Below are 18,245 nucleotides of genomic sequence, written 5' to 3'. Positions count from 1 at the left end.
CTATCCAAAAAATTGCTGCTCCATTCACTTCAATGTTAAAAAACAAACGGAGGAAAAATGCACCTTTTTCGTGGCACTGGGACGACACAGTTAATATCGGAATACTGATATATTATTGATTTCAGCTGTTACAATTCCAAACATGCAAACATGACCCGCTTTAATTACTGTCTATATTATTAGTTTAATGACTTGTATTAAAATTCTATTTTCTACTTTTTTATGTCCAATGTATTTGTATTTAAGTTCATAGTTAACATAAGTATAACTAAATGCATTTGAAATTAAATAAAATGTGTCAAAATGATACTTTTCAGGATTCCAATAACAAATTGCAAATACAATTCTGGATTCCAATTCAAAAGTAGCAAAAAAATAGCAGATCTACAAGCTCAAAACGCGTCGCACCGCGACGCGTTTTGAGCTTGTAGATCTGCTATTTTTGCTACTTTTGGGTGACATAGAATGGCCGAGGTACGGCATTCATTTATGAAAAAAGAAAAAAATACGGACATAAGAGGTTTCTGCCTGACAACAGTATGTGCAATGTGGCCCTCTGGAGTGAGTGTGGAAATATAGTGGCCCTCTCCATCATCAAAGTTTCCCACCCCTGTGTTGAAGGAAAGGGAAGGGCTTGCTGGTAAGTTGTTGTGCCCTGCAGGGAGAGAGCTGAGTTTGTCTTGTCTGTGTTCAACAGATAACCCCAGGCATTGCCTGTCCTGCAAAGAGGGCTTTTACAAGTAAGACCGCGTGCCCCCTCACTTTCCCGCCGCGTGTGAGCTTTGCCTTCCTGCGTTGTTTGACTCTTATTACCTCTCTTGTTCACATGCTGTTGTTATCGCTATTTCAGGCACCGGGTGAATTGGTTGTTAGTGCAGTGACAAAGTGCTCGTTTTGTGTGTGGATGGGGGATTCGTGCATAGGGGGCTTAAAAGCCTATAAGCCGATTTTTTTGTAGTTTATTTTTCCTGTACATGTAAAGAATTACAGAAGGGTGAAAATGATAGATGGGCCATGATGTCAGCAACGCAGCTGCAGATAATACAATTAATAATGGGGTGTGTTAGAATTAGCTGTGCCAATGTGCAAGTAAGTAAGTAGCCTTGGGAACTGCGTGATATTTTTCTACAACAGGGTTCTTTTTTTAATTTATTTTTATCCCACGATTTTGTAACCCCATTTTTTTCCCCCCAGTGCCAATTGTCTAAGTAATCCTGGGCGCTACACTCCCTCTGCCAACCTAGGGAGAGCTCAGAGCCAAGCTCATGCCTCCTTCAATGCATGAGAGCTAACAAGCCTTCTTATCACCTGATAGGGGGTAGTTTCCCTGGTATAGACGTAGTGCGTGGAAGGAACACGTTATTCCAACCAGTTCCTTTCCCCTCCATCAGGCGCCCCGGCTGACCAGGGGGAGGCAGTATAGAGACCAGGATTACTGCATGTTTTTGTGAGGGTATACTACCCTAGGAGACACGGGGAGAACATGCAAACTCCACACTTGTCACATTCTAAATAATACAACCCCAAAACCACAATGTTTTAACTGGTCTGGTGTCGTGCCTCGCTGAGCATTGAACTGCCGACCTCAACCCCCTTGTGATTGAATCCCGCTGCCGGCACTCTTTTTCCGACAACCAGCCATGTGGCCATTAGGTCAAGAGCCTATATATCTCCTGTTTCTGTAGCGCGAGACAGCTTGAGGTACAAGTGCACCTCCTGGACGTGACACTAGTATGTCGAAGGAACTTAACCCCAATCCAAACCTTGATGCTGAGTGCCGAGCGGGGAGGCAATGCATGGATACCCTTTTATAGTCTAGTCTGGTATGACTCGGCCAGGGATTGAACCCCGACCTCCCCGCCATCCCAAGCATACTGTGTGGTGACTGTCAATGCTTGCACATTGGCACTTATGAATTTCATTCTGCTGCAACTGCATTGCTTTCATCCAGTGTTGATTTCGTCGACTAAAACTATGACGAATTTTTTTGTCGATTACCTTTTTTCACTGACGAAAACTTAATAAAAACTAGGCTACGACGACTAAAACTAAGACTAAATATATTGACATTTTCGTCAACGAATAAAAACGAGACTAAAATGTTAGTGAGTGACTAGTGGAGAAGAGATCCAGTAGAACTAAAAGACAAGACATTTTATGTTTAGTTGCGCTCGGGTGTTGCGCTCTGAAAATAGCAGATCTACAAGCTCACAACGCGTCGCGCTGCGACGCGTTGTGAGCTTGTAGATCGGCTATTTTCAGCATGCAACCAAGTGTAAAATCATCCACTACGACGCCATCAAGGCATCTATAAAAATACATTTTCTTAACCATAATCTTATGATATTTAGTCAACTAAAACTAGACTAAAACAAAAACATTTCAGATGGCTAAAATATGACTAAAACTAAACAGAATTTTATTCAAAAGACTTATGACTAAAACTAAATCAAAATCAACACTGCTATCATCACAGTTCGAGGTCAGCCTGCCGTGTTTTTACACTTCTGTAGTTTTTAACCTGTACAGGGGAAGAAAAAAAACTACAAAAATGGGACTAGGTTTTAATGTCCCTTTCATTTTTACTCAGTAAAAAGAAATAGCCGATCTCGACTCGCTGCGAGCTTGTAGATCGGCTGTTATCGGCACGTTGCACCAATACGATTAAGTATGAATGAGTGTCCCCCCATTGTTGCTGTTTGTTAGCTTTCAGGACGGCTGCTACAAGCACTGCCCGGCTAAGACGTACAGCGTGGAGGACGACATGACCTGCGTCCCGTGTGATGACAACTGTGTCAGCTGTGACGGACACGAGTGCTACTGGTGCGAGTCGGACCTCTTCTTATCAGGTGAGTGTGTCTTTGTTTTGTTGTGAACTCATGTGCAGTGTTCATTTCGTAGACTAAGGCCACATTTACACGGCAACAGATTTACATTTAGGGCAGGCGAGATTTTTCTAAAACCGGCGAAAGTGGACGTTTTCAAGATGTTTAGGCCATTATCTTTGGAACGGAAGGTCCAATCTGCTCAGTTCTAAGCTTGTTGGATACGTGACTTTGTGGACATTAAGCACGCAACCTTTTCGGGTTATTTGGGTTTTTTAGGGGAGGTGAGATCTTAGTTGGGCAGGCGACTGCCTGCCCTGCCTCTACAGTGGGTACGCCACTGCCTGAGGAAACTACTTAACTCATTCAGTGCCAAACTTATTTCTGGCTTTATCATCCCTGTGCTAAGGCCAAAAATACATTGTAAAAAAAAAGTGCTTAGGAAGCGAGATACAGCCTTATTCAGTAAGAAGTTAAAGTAATACTAGGTAACGTTTTCAACAAAACTAAAGTTAAATTGTATATCTTTTGCGAGTGGCAAAAGTTTCACAACACCCACTCCGTGAATTTCACCCCCGGAAGCCTTTTATTTATATATTTTCTATTGAACGTGTACGGGGGGGACTTTCCCGGGAAAATGACGTTCCTGGCCAACGTCATGACGTCGTGGCCGACGTCCTCAGGAACTACCGCAACGGTTTCCTGTTTGGCCAGGAACTACCGCGCTATTAACAAAAAGGAACCTCACGCTGATTTTAAGATAATGTAGGATTGGAAGATCGAAAAAGAACAGAAAAAGAAAGCACAGCTCATGGTAACTAATGCTCCACTGGCTAAGAGAAACGATCCGTAGATAGTATAAAACAATTAAAAGATCGCTTTTTGAAACGCTTCCGGCTTCCGGTGAAAACGAATGGAATTCTGGGTAATCGAGGACTAGGGAAATTGTATGCAGTGACGGTAGTGACCAGCAGAGGTTGCTAAAAATCGTTATTTGTGATTCTGCATTGTACAACTTTAAACAAGAAGTGAAAAATTATTAAAAAAATGGTCAAGTGCATGAGCCAAGTGCCTTTAACTATTTTGGCGGAATGACTCATCATGTTCATGTCAATGTGCCTTTAATTATTTTGGGGGAATGACCCATCACGTTCATGCAATGTCAATGTACAGTGTTTCTTATGCCTGTATAGCTCAGTCGGATGAGCTCTTGACTCTGAGTAACAAGGTCATGCAATCGAATCCTGGAAATGGCAAGTCAGCTGTGTTCTTGGCTGTTGCTGACAATAAGCCCACTTGTAAAGTGCATGAGCCAAATGCCTTTAATTAATTTGGGGGAATGACCCATCACGTTCATGTAATGTCAATGTACAAAGTTTGGTCTGTTTGGATAGCTCAGTTGGAAGAGCTCTTCACTTCAGACCACAAGGTCAAGGTATCGAATCCTAGTACAGGAAACTCACCTGAGCAATCTGGCTCCCATGGTTCTACAAAAAATGTTCTCCTTTGAACTGCCATTGCCATTGACAATGCATTGGGCGCTTAAAGTTAAATATTTGAAACATTTCAAAGATTCCTTTTCAGGCAAACATGTCCACAGTAAGATGAACATTTTAAAATTTGAATGGGGGTTCTAGGTGTAAGTACAATACAAAAAAGCAAGTCAAAAGCACAAAGAGACATGTTGTGAACAGCTGAGAGATGGTATAGGGGTCTAAAGAGTGGATTCTCAGCACAGAGGTTCCATGTTCAAATCCCAGTTGTTCAATGTTGTAGTACTTTGACATTTTCAAGGCCAAAATACAAAAAAGCAAGTCAAAAGCACGAAGAGACACCTGTTGAGGGCCCAAAGGTGCGTTGGTGCAGTTGTTGGGTTCGGTTTATCTTGATCTTGATCGGTTGCCTCTGCTACAGAAAGTCGCAGGTTCAAGTCCCATGCCATCAATGTACACGAAGGACCATCGGGGGGACTGCGTCCCTCCCCTGTTTCCTGATAGTTAAAGGTGGGGGGTTATGTCTGAAAGAACTCTTACCAGCTAAAGTTTTACAAAAGACATAATACACATTTTTAAGAGTACAAACTCTGGCAGGTAAAAGTTGGAAGAATGTCCTTGTTGGATTTGAACCGGATAATGTGTGGTTACAAGTCCTGTATCTAATCCACTGCACCACAGTGGTTCTTACTTGCTCTGTTCACTATTGTGGTCTTCAGTGAAAGATTAGATAAAGGTAAAAGCGCCAAGAAAAAGTTGGATAAACATTCTGGCTGGATTTGAACTGGGAAACTTCAGGTTGCAAGCCCTTTATCTAAACCACTACACCACAGTGGTTCTTCCATAAACTTTCCACTTGTGTGTTTTTCACTGTAGGACTAGTAGCCTGCCAAAGTTTGTACTTTTTCCCCGGCTTAAATGTCCATTGCCATTGACAATGCATTGGGTGCTGGATTTGAACTGGGAACATTCTGGTTGCAAGCCCTGTATCTAAACCACTGCACCACAATGGTTCACTTGCATGCTCTTTTGTGAAAGATTAGATAAAGGTAAAAGCCCCAGGTAAAAGTTCGATGGGTGTCCTTGCTGGTTTTGAACTCAGGACCTTCTGTGTGCAAGGCCTGTATCTCAACCACTGCTCCACCATGGTTCATACTTTTGTGGGTCTCTTGCACATTTTTCAGTGAAAGAGTAGATAAAGGTGCAAGAGTCAGGTAAAAGTTGGAAGAACGTCCTAGTTGGATTTGAACTTCGAAACTCCTGGTTACAAGTCCTGTATCTAATACACTGCACCACAGTGGTTCTTCCATAGACTGTTCACTTGTGTGTTGTTCATTGTAGGACTAGTAGCCTGCCAAAGTTTGTACTTTTCCCCCAGTTTAAATGTCCATTACCATTGACAATGCATTGGGCGCGTAAAGTTAAATATTTCAGAAACTACAAATCATTTCAATGTAAAACATCTCAAGGATGCATGTCCACAGTAAGGTGGAATTTTTGAACTGTGAATGGAGTTTCTAGGTGAAAGTGATTTTTTGAGGTCCCAAAACCTTCCATCGGCCTCCATTATAAATCTCTGAACTTTTAAAGGGGTACAATTCTAAAACTATGAAACATTTCAAAGATTCCTTTTCAGGCAAACATGTCAAAATTAAGATGAACATTTTAAAGTTTGAATGGGGGTTCTAGGCGTAAGTATGTAGGACTAGTAGCCTGCCAAAGTTTGTACTTTTTCCCCTTTAACCAACCTTATATCATTTAGATGGAGAGTTATAAATCCCTTTCAGGAGATTTGAACCCTAATGTTTAGGTTTATAAACTCCTGATTTAAAGCTTCAAGGTTCAAAACTCCTAAAGAACTGTTTTCACTCTCCATCTAAATTCTAAAAGGTGGGTTAAGTATCACATTCTTAGTTAATTATTACATTCTCAATTCCATCTTCCATGCTAGCATGGCATGTGAGTCAGGAGTACAAACCATGGCTCAAATGATCAATCAAGGGTTTATAAACAGAAAGTTTAAGGACCAAAACTCCAGAAGGAAAAAAAATCACTCTCCGTCTAAATTCTCAAAGGTGGGTGAAGTATTACATTCTCAGTTAATTCATTCTCATTTGCATGTTGGATTTTAGGAATGCACATGGGTCAGGAATACAAACCATGGCTCAAATGATAAATCAGGGGTTTAAAAACCGAAGGTTCTGGGTTCAAAACCCCCAAAGAATATTTTTCACTTTCCATCTGAATTCTGAAAGACTAGTTAAGTATTACATTCCCAGTTGCATCTTCCATAACAGCTAGTATGTGAGATAAATCAGTGATTTATAAACTGGTTGTTAAGGGTTCAAAACTCCAAAAGAACTTTTTCACTCTCCATCAAAATTGTGAAAGGTGAGTTAACTATTACATGCCCGATTGCTTCTACCATGCTAGCATGGCTCAAATGATAAATCAGGGGTTTATAATCCGAAGGTTCTGGGTTCAAAGATCCCAAAGAGCATTTTTCACTTTCCATCTACATTGTAAAACGTGAGTCAACTATTACATTCCCGATTTCATCTCCTAAGTTAGTGTGGCTCAATAGATGAATCAGGGGTTAATAATCCAAAGGTTCTGGGTTCAAAGCTCCCAAAGAGCTTTTTTCACTTTCCATCTAAATTGTGAAAGGTGAGTTAACTATTACATTCCCGATTGCTTATTCCATGCTAGCATGGCTCAAATGATAACTCAGGTGTTTCAAATCCAAGGGTTCTGGGTTCAAAGCTCCCAAATAGCATTTTTCACTTTCCATCTAAATTGTGAAAGGTGAGTTAAGTATTACATTCCCGATTACATTCTCTATGCCAGCGTGGCTCAATAGAAGGATCAGGGGTTTATAATCCAAAGGTTCTGGGTTCAACACTCCCAAAGAGCATTTTTCACTTTCCATCTAAATTGTAAAAGGTGAGTTAAGTATTACATTCTACATTCCCAATTGCATCTTCTATGCCAGCGTGGCTCAATAGATGAATCAGCGGTTTATAAACCAAAGGTTCAGGGTTCAAAGCACAACTAATACAAAAGACCACTCCAACAACTAATACAAAATATCTCAAACAACCAAAACAACAATCAAACAAAACTTCAAAGTGCCTCAATAAAAAAACATAAAACAGTGGTCAAAAAAATAACAAATAGGTCTGCTATAATACTAATAATGTCAATGACATACAACACAAATAGCTTTGCTTAGTATGTAAATTTATTAAGCTCCTCCCACTGGAGGTGGGCTTTACCCATGCTCCTCCCACTGGAGGTGGGCTTTACCCATGCTCCTCCCCCTCCTACCGGAGCTAAAAGAGGGCGTGAGGAGGGAGGCGGGCTGATTCCACGCTCCTCGCCTTAAAAAGAGCAAAGATAGAGATTTACCAGGACCAAGATTCAAACCGCCAACCTTCCACCTGCGAGGCATCTCCTTTTCTCTTGCGCCACCAGGCTTTTCACACCAATTAGAAACTCGAGGTAATATTTGAAGTTTAAGGGAGAGGTGGCAGGTCAAAAGTTGCAAGTCTACAGCGAACACCTCTCCCCCTGACAGAATGACTGAATCTACTAGATTCACTGATGATCAGGGTTCATTATGACACAACTTTTTTGAGTTTTAGGTTCTTGTTAAAAACCATCTGTTGAAAAAAGAAACATGCAACAGATGGTTGGAGAGCAAACAGAGGGATGTTTAATGTTATCAAAACACATATTCGTTATTGTCATATCTTAGTCATTTATCAATTTCAGAAGACCAAAACTAGCAGTTTTAATCAAGAGTGTGAACCTGGCTCAGAGTTCAAACAAAATAAGAGCAATACACTTAAACACAGAATTGATTATGAATATAAAGACAAAAGCTAATTAACTAATCTTTTATGTGTGAGTTAGTCTGCAGAATCTGTAGTGGATGTGTGTAAAGCAGTGGTTTTCAAAGTGGGGGCCAGGGGACCCTCATGGTTTCTTTAGGGGGTTCTGAATGTCCCCTTACATTTCTGTAACTCCCGAGTGTACAAAATGGAACCAAATGGACCCCTAATGGTCCATTTGTACACTCTCAGAGATATGGGGGTCATTGAAATGAAAATGTCTTAGAAGTAAGGAGTTGGATGATGGATGCAAACCAAAAGACAAACATGCCAAAATGTGAGAGGGGAGAATGAGAGACTCCAAAAGTAATGAAGACTGCTGTCACTATGCGAATCAGGAGGGAGTGCAGGACATAAAGACCAAGGCAGACTAGTTCAGATACAAGGAGTTTTCTTGTTTTTATTATAACAAAAACCAGGGAACACAAGGAGCACGAGAAGGACTGTAGGAGGGCACTTGCAAGTTGCACTTGTAAAAGCACAAGAAGATAGCCTACATACACCGAATCAAGGAGACTAGATCAAACACTAAGATACTCACAGACAACTACATACAACAAACAGACTGGCAGTGAAGGGTAAACAGAAACACATTGGAGACACAGGTGCTTATCTATGGACAATCAACACACGATTGGCTAGGGCTAAACAAGACACAGGTGAACAACATTTGCAAATGACAGGGTGAGACAAGACAGGTAGCAGCAAACAGGAAACACTCAGACATCACTACAAAACAAAAGGTACACAATTGTGTAAATTAAAACTAGAACTAAGAAGATGTATTTCTAAAATATGTAAAGAACACAACTGCATTGTAAAACCCCAAGTATTATAAACAGAAAGTTTAAGGACCAAAACTCCAGAAGGAAAAAAAATCACTCTCCGTCTAAATTCTCAAAGGTGGGTGAAGTATTACATTCTCAGTTAATTCATTCTCATTTGCATGTTGGATTTTAGGAATGCACATGAGTCAGGAATACAAACCATGGCTCAAATGATAAATCAGGGGTTTAAAAACCGAAGGTTCTGGGTTCAAAACCCCCAAAGAATATTTTTCACTTTCCATCTGAATTCTGAAAGACTAGTTAAGTATTACATTCCCAGTTGCATCTTCCATAACAGCTAGTATGTGAGATAAATCAGTGATTTATAAACTGGTTGTTAAGGGTTCAAAACTCCAAAAGAACTTTTTCACTCTCCATCTAAATTGTGAAAGGTGAGTTAACTATTACATGCCCGATTGCTTCTTCCATGCTAGCATGGCTCAAATGATAAATCAGGGGTTTATAATCCGAAGGTTCTGGGTTCAAAGATCCCAAAGAGCATTTTTCACTTTCCATCTACATTGTAAAACGTGAGTCAACTATTACATTCCCGATTTCATCTCCTAAGTTAGTGTGGCTCAATAGATGAATCAGGGGTTAATAATCCAAAGGTTCTGGGTTCAAAGCTCCCAAAGAGCTTTTTTCACTTTCCATCTAAATTGTGAAAGGTGAGTTAACTATTACATTCCCGATTGCTTATTCCATGCTAGCATGGCTCAAATGATAACTCAGGTGTTTCAAATCCAAGGGTTCTGGGTTCAAAGCTCCCAAATAGCATTTTTCACTTTCCATCTAAATTGTGAAAGGTGAGTTAAGTATTACATTCCCGATTACATTCCCTATGCCAGCGTGGCTCAATAGAAGGATCAGGGGTTTATAATCCAAAGGTTCTGGGTTCAACACTCCCAAAGAGCATTTTTCACTTTCCATCTAAATTGTAAAAGGTGAGTTAAGTATTACATTCCCAATTGCATCTTCTATGCCAGCGTGGCTCAATAGATGAATCAGCGGTTTATAAACCAAAGGTTCAGGGTTCAAAGCACAACTAATACAAAAGACCACTCCAACAACTAATACAAAATATCTCCAACAACCAAAACAACAATCAAACAAAACTTCAAAGTGCCTCAATAAAAAAACATAAAACAGTGGTCAAAAAAATAACAAATAGGTCTGCTATAATACTAATAATGTCAATGACATACAACACAAATAGCTTTGCTTAGTATGTAAATTTATTAAGCTCCTCCCACTGGAGGTGGGCTTTACCCATGCTCCTCCCACTGGAGGTGGGCTTTACCCATGCTCCTCCCCCTCCTACCGGAGCTAAAAGAGGGCGTGAGGAGGGAGGCGGGCTGATTCCACGCTCCTCGCCTTAAAAAGAGCAAAAATAGAGATTTACCAGGACCAAGATTCAAACCGCCAACCTTCCACCTGCGAGGCATCTCCTTTTCTCTTGCGCCACCAGGCTTTTCACACCAATTAGAAACTCGAGGTAATATTTGAAGTTTAAGGGAGAGGTGGCAGGTCAAAAGTTGCAAGTCTACAGCGAACACCTCTCCCCCTGACAGAATGACTGAATCTACTAGATTCACTGATGATCAGGGTTCATTATGACACAACTTTTTTGAGTTTTAGGTTCTTGTTAAAAACCATCTGTTGAAAAAAGAAACATGCAACAGATGGTTGGAGAGCAAACAGAGGGATGTTTAATGTTATCAAAACACATATTCGTTATTGTCATATCTTAGTCATTTATCAATTTCAGAAGACCAAAACTAGCAGTTTTAATCAAGAGTGTGAACCTGGCTCAGAGTTCAAACAAAATAAGAGCAATACACTTAAACACAGAATTGATTATGAATATAAAGACAAAAGCTAATTAACTAATCTTTTATGTGTGAGTTAGTCTGCAGAATCTGTAGTGGATGTGTGTAAAGCAGTGGTTTTCAAAGTGGGGTCCAGGGGACCCTCATGGTTTCTTGAGGGGGTTCTGAATGTCCCCTTACATTTCTGTAACTCCCGAGTGTACAAAATGGAACCAAATGGACCCCTAATGGTCCATTTGTACACTCTCAGAGATATGGGGGTCATTGAAATGAAAATGTCTTAGAAGTAAGGAGTTGGATGATGGATGCAAACCAAAAGACAAACATGCCAAAATGTGAGAGGGGAGAATGAGAGACTCCAAAAGTAATGAAGACTGCTGTCACTATGCGAATCAGGAGGGAGTGCAGGACATAAAGACCAAGGCAGACTAGTTCAGATACAAGGAGTTTTCTTGTTTTTATTATAACAAAAACCAGGGAACACAAGGAGCACGAGAAGGACTGTAGGAGGGCACTTGCAAGTTGCACTTGTAAAAGCACAAGAAGATAGCCTACATACACCGAATCAAGGAGACTAGATCAAACACTAAGATACTCACAGACAACTACATACAACAAACAGACTGGCAGTGAAGGGTAAACAGAAACACATTGGAGACACAGGTGCTTATCTATGGACAATCAACACACGATTGGCTAGGGCTAAACAAGACACAGGTGAACAACATTTGCAAATGACAGGGTGAGACAAGACAGGTAGCAGCAAACAGGAAACACTCAGACATCACTACAAAACAAAAGGTACACAATTGTGTAAATTAAAACTAGAACTAAGAAGATGTATTTCTAAAATATGTAAAGAACACAACTGCATTGTAAAACCCCAAGTATTATAAACAGAAAGTTTAAGGTCCAAAACTCCAGAAGGAAAAAAAATCACTCTCCGTCTAAATTCTCAAAGGTGGGTGAAGTATTACATTCTCAGTTAATTCATTCTCATTTGCATGTTGGATTTTAGGAATGCACATGAGTCAGGAATACAAACCATGGCTCAAATGATAAATCAGGGGTTTAAAAACCGAAGGTTCTGGGTTCAAAACCCCCAAAGAATATTTTTCACTTTCCATCTGAATTCTGAAAGACTAGTTAAGTATTACATTCCCAGTTGCATCTTCCATAACAGCTAGTATGTGAGATAAATCAGTGATTTATAAACTGGTTGTTAAGGGTTCAAAACTCCAAAAGAACTTTTTCACTCTCCATCTAAATTGTGAAAGGTGAGTTAACTATTACATGCCCGATTGCTTCTTCCATGCTAGCATGGCTCAAATGATAAATCAGGGGTTTATAATCCGAAGGTTCTGGGTTCAAAGCTCCTAAAGAGCTTTTTTCACTTTCCATCTAAATTGTGAAAGGTGAGTTAACTATTACATTCCCGATTGCTTATTCCATGCTAGCATGGCTCAAATGATAACTCAGGTGTTTCAAATCCAAGGGTTCTGGGTTCAAAGCTCCCAAATAGCATTTTTCACTTTCCATCTAAATTGTGAAAGGTGAGTTAAGTATTACATTCCCGATTACATTCCCTATTCCAGCGTGGCTCAATAGAAGGATCAGGGGTTTATAATCCAAAGGTTCTGGGTTCAACACTCCCAAAGAGCATTTTTCACTTTCCATCTAAATTGTAAAAGGTGAGTTAAGTATTACATTCCCAATTGCATCTTCTATGCCAGCGTGGCTCAATAGATGAATCAGCGGTTTATAAACCAAAGGTTCAGGGTTCAAAGCACAACTAATACAAAAGACCACTCCAACAACTAATACAAAATATCTCCAACAACCAAAACAACAATCAAACAAAACTTCAAAGTGCCTCAATAAAAAAACATAAAACAGTGGTCAAAAAAATAACAAATAGGTCTGCTATAATACTAATAATGTCAATGACATACAACACAAATAGCTTTGCTTAGTATGTAAATTTATTAAGCTCCTCCCACTGGAGGTGGGCTTTACCCATGCTCCTCCCACTGGAGGTGGGCTTTACCCATGCTCCTCCCCCTCCTACCGGAGCTAAAAGAGGGCGTGAGGAGGGAGGCGGGCTGATTCCACGCTCCTCGCCTTAAAAAGAGCAAAAATAGAGATTTACCAGGACCAAGATTCAAACCGCCAACCTTCCACCTGCGAGGCATCTCCTTTTCTCTTGCGCCACCAGGCTTTTCACACCAATTAGAAACTCGAGGTAATATTTGAAGTTTAAGGGAGAGGTGGCAGGTCAAAAGTTGCAAGTCTACAGCGAACACCTCTCCCCCTGACAGAATGACTGAATCTACTAGATTCACTGATGATCAGGGTTCATTATGACACAACTTTTTTGAGTTTTAGGTTCTTGTTAAAAACCATCTGTTGAAAAAAGAAACATGCAACAGATGGTTGGAGAGCAAACAGAGGGATGTTTAATGTTATCAAAACACATATTCGTTATTGTCATATCTTAGTCATTTATCAATTTCAGAAGACCAAAACTAGCAGTTTTAATCAAGAGTGTGAACCTGGCTCAGAGTTCAAACAAAATAAGAGCAATACACTTAAACACAGAATTGATTATGAATATAAAGACAAAAGCTAATTAACTAATCTTTTATGTGTGAGTTAGTCTGCAGAATCTGTAGTGGATGTGTGTAAAGCAGTGGTTTTCAAAGTGGGGTCCAGGGGACCCTCATGGTTTCTTGAGGGGGTTCTGAATGTCCCCTTACATTTCTGTAACTCCCGAGTGTACAAAATGGAACCAAATGGACCCCTAATGGTCCATTTGTACACTCTCAGAGATATGGGGGTCATTGAAATGAAAATGTCTTAGAAGTAAGGAGTTGGATGATGGATGCAAACCAAAAGACAAACATGCCAAAATGTGAGAGGGGAGAATGAGAGACTCCAAAAGTAATGAAGACTGCTGTCACTATGCGAATCAGGAGGGAGTGCAGGACATAAAGACCAAGGCAGACTAGTTCAGATACAAGGAGTTTTCTTGTTTTTATTATAACAAAAACCAGGGAACACAAGGAGCACGAGAAGGACTGTAGGAGGGCACTTGCAAGTTGCACTTGTAAAAGCACAAGAAGATAGCCTACATACACCGAATCAAGGAGACTAGATCAAACACTAAGATACTCACAGACAACTACATACAACAAACAGACTGGCAGTGAAGGGTAAACAGAAACACATTGGAGACACAGGTGCTTATCTATGGACAATCAACACACGATTGGCTAGGGCTAAACAAGACACAGGTGAACAACATTTGCAAATGACAGGGTGAGACAAGACAGGTAGCAGCAAACAGGAAACACTCAGACATCACTACAAAACAAAAGGTACACAATTGTGTAAATTAAAACTAGAACTAAGAAGATGTATTTCTAAAATATGTAAAGAACACAACTGCATTGTAAAACCCCAAGTATTATAAACAGAAAGTTTAAGGTCCAAAACTCCAGAAGGAAAAAAAATCACTCTCCGTCTAAATTCTCAAAGGTGGGTGAAGTATTACATTCTCAGTTAATTCATTCTCATTTGCATGTTGGATTTTAGGAATGCACATGAGTCAGGAATACAAACCATGGCTCAAATGATAAATCAGGGGTTTAAAAACCGAAGGTTCTGGGTTCAAAACCCCCAAAGAATATTTTTCACTTTCCATCTGAATTCTGAAAGACTAGTTAAGTATTACATTCCCAGTTGCATCTTCCATAACAGCTAGTATGTGAGATAAATCAGTGATTTATAAACTGGTTGTTAAGGGTTCAAAACTCCAAAAGAACTTTTTCACTCTCCATCTAAATTGTGAAAGGTGAGTTAACTATTACATGCCCGATTGCTTCTTCCATGCTAGCATGGCTCAAATGATAAATCAGGGGTTTATAATCCGAAGGTTCTGGGTTCAAAGCTCCTAAAGAGCTTTTTTCACTTTCCATCTAAATTGTGAAAGGTGAGTTAACTATTACATTCCCGATTGCTTATTCCATGCTAGCATGGCTCAAATGATAACTCAGGTGTTTCAAATCCAAGGGTTCTGGGTTCAAAGCTCCCAAATAGCATTTTTCACTTTCCATCTAAATTGTGAAAGGTGAGTTAAGTATTACATTCCCGATTACATTCCCTATTCCAGCGTGGCTCAATAGAAGGATCAGGGGTTTATAATCCAAAGGTTCTGGGTTCAACACTCCCAAAGAGCATTTTTCACTTTCCATCTAAATTGTAAAAGGTGAGTTAAGTATTACATTCCCAATTGCATCTTCTATGCCAGCGTGGCTCAATAGATGAATCAGCGGTTTATAAACCAAAGGTTCAGGGTTCAAAGCACAACTAATACAAAAGACCACTCCAACAACTAATACAAAATATCTCCAACAATCAAACAAAACTTCAAAGTGCCTCAATAAAAAAACATAAAACAGTGGTCAAAAAAATAACAAATAGGTCTGCTATAATACTAATAATGTCAATGACATACAACACAAATAGCTTTGCTTAGTATGTAAATTTATTAAGCTCCTCCCACTGGAGGTGGGCTTTACCCATGCTCCTCCCACTGGAGGTGGGCTTTACCCATGCTCCTCCCCCTCCTACCGGAGCTAAAAGAGGGCGTGAGGAGGGAGGCGGGCTGATTCCACGCTCCTCGCCTTAAAAAGAGCAAAGATAGAGATTTACCAGGACCAAGATTCAAACCGCCAACCTTCCACCTGCGAGGCATCTCCTTTTCTCTTGCGCCACCAGGCTTTTCACACCAATTAGAAACTCGAGGTAATATTTGAAGTTTAAGGGAGAGGTGGCAGGTCAAAAGTTGCAAGTCTACAGCGAACACCTCTCCCCCTGACAGAATGACTGAATCTACTAGATTCACTGATGATCAGGGTTCATTATGACACAACTTTTTTGAGTTTTAGGTTCTTGTTAAAAACTGTTGAAAAAAGAAACATGCAACAGATGGTTGGAGAGCAAACAGAGGGATGTTTAATGTTATCAAAACACATATTCGTTATTGTCATATCTTAGTCATTTATCAATTTCAGAAGACCAAAACTAGCAGTTTTAATCAAGAGTGTGAACCTGGCTCAGAGTTCAAACAAAATAAGAGCAATACACTTAAACACAGAATTGATTATGAATATAAAGACAAAAGCTAATTAACTAATCTTTTATGTGTGAGTTAGTCTGCAGAATCTGTAGTGGATGTGTGTAAAGCAGTGGTTTTCAAAGTGGGGTCCAGGGGACCCTCATGGTTTCTTGAGGGGGTTCTGAATGTCCCCTTACATTTCTGTAACTCCCGAGTGTACAAAATGGAACCAAATGGACCCCTAATGGTCCATTTGTACACTCTCAGAGATATGGGGGTCATTGAAATGAAAATGTCTTAGAAGTAAGGAGTTGGATGATGGATGCAAACCAAAAGACAAACATGCCAAAATGTGAGAGGGGAGAATGAGAGACTCCAAAAGTAATGAAGACTGCTGTCACTATGCGAATCAGGAGGGAGTGCAGGACATAAAGACCAAGGCAGACTAGTTCAGATACAAGGAGTTTTCTTGTTTTTATTATAACAAAAACCAGGGAACACAAGGAGCACGAGAAGGACTGTAGGAGGGCACTTGCAAGTTGCACTTGTAAAAGCACAAGAAGATAGCCTACATACACCGAATCAAGGAGACTAGATCAAACACTAAGATACTCACAGACAACTACATACAACAGACAGACTGGCAGTGAAGGGTAAACAGAAACACATTGGAGACACAGGTGCTTATCTATGGACAATCAACACACGATTGGCTAGTGCTAAACAAGACACAGGTGAACAACATTTGCAAATGACAGGGTGAGACAAGACAGGTAGCAGCAAACAGGAAACACTCAGACATCACTACAAAACAAAAGGTACACAATTGTGTAAATTAAAACTAGAACTAAGAAGATGTATTTCTAAAATATGTAAAGAACACAACTGCATTGTAAAACCCCAAGTATAACTAAGAAACAAGGAACACAACAAGAAAACACAACAGTTATTGTTAAAAAAAACATCTGTGGGAACATTTTTCTCTGCACCCAGATTTACTCTTTCATTGAGAGCAAACAGAGGGATGTTTAATGTCATCAAAATACAAAGCATAAAAGCGCCAAGAAAAGGTTGGATAAACATTCTGGCTGGATTTGAACTGGGAACCTTCTAGTTAAAGGCCCTTTATCTAAACCACTACACCACAGTGGTTCTTCCATAGACTGTTCACTTGTGTGCTCTTCACTGTAGGACTTGTAGCCTGCCAAAGTTTGTATTTTTTCCCCAGTTTAAATGTCCATTGCCATTGACAATGCATTGGGCGCTTAAAGTTGAATATTTCAAAAACTACAAATCATTTCAAAGTAAAACATCTCAAGGATGCATGTCCACAGTAAGGTGGAAATTTTGAACTGTGAATAGGGTTTCATTCCATTATGCAGAATGTTTCATTTCGCAAGTTTTCAAATGTAGAAAATGTCTAAAAAATATTTTGAAAATAGCAGATCTACAAGCTCACAATGCGTCGCATCGTAACGCATTGTGAGCTTGTAGATCGGCTAATTTCAAATGGCCGAAATGTATATAGGGCTGAAGTGGTTAATGTATGTTTTGTAATAATAATCAAAATCTACAAAGTAACTAGTAACTAAAGTTTTTAAATAATGTAGTGGAGTAAAAGTACAATATTTGCCTCTGAGATGTAGTGGAGTAGAAGTAAAAAGACAACTACAAATACTCCAGTAAAGTTAAAAGTACCTCAAAATTGCACTTAAAGACGGGGTGCCGTGATTTTCAGTGATTTCCCCCCCCCCCCTAAAACATAATCATCAGGTATTATGGTTATACTAGGAGGAAGATTTTTTTTTAAAAAGTGTACAGAAAGTGTTAAAATTATGTTTTTATGTGGACACGCCTCCAGTTCATTAAGTATACCTGGTTTTCACCTTAGCACCTCCTCCACCACCTTAGCACCACCCACCTGTCCTAGTCCCTCCTCCTCCTCATGCCCACACCCGTTGTTTTATGATAATGAGGGGGAGGGTATAATTTTACTGTGTCATTAAAGTGTTGTTTTTCTATTGGCACGTTTGACCCTCAAGGTTTCAGCCTCCAGGAAGAAACTCAAAATAATCAGAGAAGACATAGCCTCGATCTCCAGGGTTTTATTGTTTAGTTTTGCTAAAAAATAAAAGCCTAGACCAGCGCGTCGGTGTACCCGATATAGGAAGTGTTTCATTTCCCCAACCAACCAGAGTGCAGTGGGCGTCGCTCGTAATGTTGTGTTGACGGGGCGGGGGCTGACGGACAGATCGATGA

General features: G+C 40.0%; 1 protein-coding gene across 1 annotated transcript in view; it reads left to right on the top strand.

Annotated features, from left to right (window-relative positions):
- The window catches only part of LOC308079015 (uncharacterized protein), a gene marked incomplete at both ends in the record, with an annotated part of 96,896 nt that overhangs the window by 55,485 nt on the left and 23,166 nt on the right, over positions 1 to 18,245 (top strand). The window contains 2 exons of the mRNA XM_080420353.1: positions 698 to 740; positions 2,707 to 2,849. Of these exons, the coding sequence (XP_080276479.1) occupies positions 698 to 740; positions 2,707 to 2,849 (186 nt within the window). The remainder of the gene's footprint in view (positions 1 to 697; positions 741 to 2,706; positions 2,850 to 18,245) is intronic.

This window comes from Gymnoscopelus braueri (genome assembly GCF_963280865.1).
Source record: "Gymnoscopelus braueri genome assembly, chromosome: 22".
NCBI classification, from domain to species: Eukaryota; Metazoa; Chordata; class Actinopteri; order Myctophiformes; family Myctophidae; genus Gymnoscopelus; species Gymnoscopelus braueri.
The sequence above is the reverse complement of the archived record's forward strand: the minus strand, read 5'-3'. Positions and strand labels throughout refer to the sequence as shown.